Source organism: Fulmarus glacialis, unplaced genomic scaffold, assembly GCF_000690835.1.
Source record: "Fulmarus glacialis isolate BGI_N327 unplaced genomic scaffold, ASM69083v1 scaffold34523, whole genome shotgun sequence".
In the NCBI taxonomy this organism is placed as follows: domain Eukaryota; kingdom Metazoa; phylum Chordata; class Aves; order Procellariiformes; family Procellariidae; genus Fulmarus; species Fulmarus glacialis.
Window position 1 is genome coordinate 1 of NW_009204200.1, and position 2,483 is coordinate 2,483.

General features: G+C 52.8%; 1 protein-coding gene across 1 annotated transcript in view; it reads left to right on the plus strand.

Moving 5' to 3' along the window:
- Nucleotides 1–416: 416 nt before the first annotated feature.
- The window catches only part of LOC104074702 (serine/threonine-protein phosphatase 2A 55 kDa regulatory subunit B beta isoform-like), a gene marked incomplete at both ends in the record, with an annotated part of 4,426 nt that continues 2,359 nt past the window's right edge, over nucleotides 417–2,483 (plus strand). The window contains 2 exons of the mRNA XM_009574907.1: nucleotides 417–514; nucleotides 2,032–2,197. Coding sequence (XP_009573202.1) covers nucleotides 417–514; nucleotides 2,032–2,197 — 264 coding nt within the window. The remainder of the gene's footprint in view (nucleotides 515–2,031; nucleotides 2,198–2,483) is intronic.

Below are 2,483 nucleotides of genomic sequence, written 5' to 3' on the forward strand. Positions count from 1 at the left end.
CCGTGCTGTGCCATGCCGTGCTGTGCCATGCTATGCTGTGCCGTGCCGAGCTGTGCCATGCTGTGCCATGCTGTGCCGTGCCACACAGCTCTGTGCCCCTGCTGCAGGCAGCGGTCCCCAGGCTGCGTTCGGCACAGGCACAGTGTGGAGATGGAAATACCCCTGAATTCGGCCGTTGGGGTGCAGGCCAGGGGCAAGGGGGCAGGAGTGCCGAGCAGGTCTTGGTTCCTGACAGCAAAGTTCCAAAATGCTATGGCCATTATTATTGTAGACAATAGAAAAATGGAGATTTATGGAGATCCCACAGGGGATGAAGCACTGACAAGGCGTGTAGCTGTACGGGGAATGGTGCTTTCTAGATGCCTGTGAAAGCCAGTCTGCAGTTACTTAAATTGTCTTTGTCTTCTTCTTTCCAGCTGACATCATCTCTACAGTAGAATTCAACCACACCGGAGAATTACTAGCAACAGGGGACAAGGGGGGCCGTGTTGTAATATTTCAACGTGAGCAGGAGGTAAGTGCCAGTGAATGCAAAATGCCCGTTTTATCCTTTTAAGAGAAGCTTCCTGCTGTTTCCTAATCTGTATGTGTCACTCCAAATCTCAGGCCTCTCCTGGCAGACTCCAAACTGAAAAGCAACTATTAACGTACGCAGGACCAGATTTCATCTTGTAAAACACCCTCCAAAACCACGTTGCATTTCCTGCATCCTTTTGCTCTGGCTGCAGCTCTCTGCAGCCGGGTGTAACTTGAATCAGGCCGGCGCATTTGAGCGTGCCGCGGGTGTGCATCTCATAGCTAACACCACCTCCCAAAAACCCTCTCACACTGCCAAAATGTCCGGAAAGCGTAGATGGATGAAACAATCATGTTTCCCTTCCGAAACACTTTGTCCCAGGAGATTTTAACAAACTCTTTTTGAGGTTGCAGTCTGCCCAGCCTTCTGCAGGAGTGGCGAGTGCTCGGCCTTCAGCACGGGCGCTTGTGCTGGCGTGCACAAAGCCGGCCTGGCCCAGGGGACCTGCGCGGGCCCCCGCCGCCCGGGAGATTCCCCACCATTTCCGAAGCCGTCCCGGTTAGCTGGTCTGGCATGGCGCACGCGGCGTCGCACGGTCTGAGCCGGTGGGAGCCGTCCTCCCCTGTGGGTGTGTTTGCTGACAGTGGAAGGGATGAGTCAGGCCTGGCCATGAAAAATGTCACGGTCCAATAATGGTTTTAAATTTTTCTCAAAGTTACAGCCTCAAAATTATTTCTATATACGCTGGAGAAACCCGATCAGTTAACAGTTACACTCATAGACACTTCGTCAACCTTTCCAGCAATATTTAATTTCTTATTTCTCTTTCATTTTATTATTCTACTGCTTTTCTTGAACTTTAAGCTTCCTAACGTCACACTGGGTGTATTCCATTCAGCTCCTAATTTGGAGCAGGACTGCGCTCCAGGGGACAAATGGGGCTTCACTGGCCCAAATGCATCATTTGCTTGCGGGAAGTTTATCTCCACGATAGTTTTCATTTAATTACCTCAGCCCCATTCAGAGCCCGGTGCTGGGTGGTTCACCACGTGGCATTTGCAGATACACGATACCTTATGAGTCTGAGCCATGGCACGCAACGTCAATTTGCGCAGAGATTGTGTCCTTTTTTTGGGTGCTTTATTTTTACTTTATATTTGTGCACCTGTGGGGCAAACGCTGCTTATTCTGTGCAGGTGGCATGGTGCCGGCGGCTCCTCGGGGACTGGTTTCAGCGCCTGGCAGGAGCTGGCACTCGGTCCCAGCCGTTCACCAGCGATGGCCAGCACAGCGGGCTCCGTTCCTGCTCCGTTCCTGCTCCGTTCCCACCGAGCACACCAGCGTGCGGGAGCCGCTGTGCCAGGAGAGGCCATGCCTTGGCTTGCAGACCTGCATTGTGTCACCACGACCAGGCGCTCGCCGTCACTTAACAAACCTTAGAGAACTAAAGAGTCAACAGAAAATGTTCTCTCGCTCTCTGTGCCTCAAACTCGTCTCTGTTCCCCTTCCTGCAGAGCAAGAACCAGCCCCATCGCAGGGGAGAGTACAATGTCTACAGCACCTTCCAGAGCCACGAGCCGGAGTTCGATTACCTGAAGAGTTTGGAGATAGAGGAGAAGATCAATAAGATACGATGGCTCCCGCAGCAAAATGCAGCCTATTTCCTGCTCTCCACCAACGGTACGTGACCGCGGCCGCAGGCAGCTTGGGATGGTTGGGCAAGCACCAGCGCTGCTGTCCCACTGCTTCGGATCCCTGGCCCCCGACAGCCAGACGGGGCCTTCTCTGAAGGGTTTCTTCGGGAAAAATGTATGTTAAAAAAATGTCGACTCCCTTCAGGGTAACATGGATGTCACAGGGGAGCAGGAACCTGGCCAGAACTGTCTGGCAGAGCTTGGTTCCCGTGCACGAGGCTTTGTCCGTATTTCATAGCATCCATTCCCTACAAGGGAGGGAGTCTTTTTCC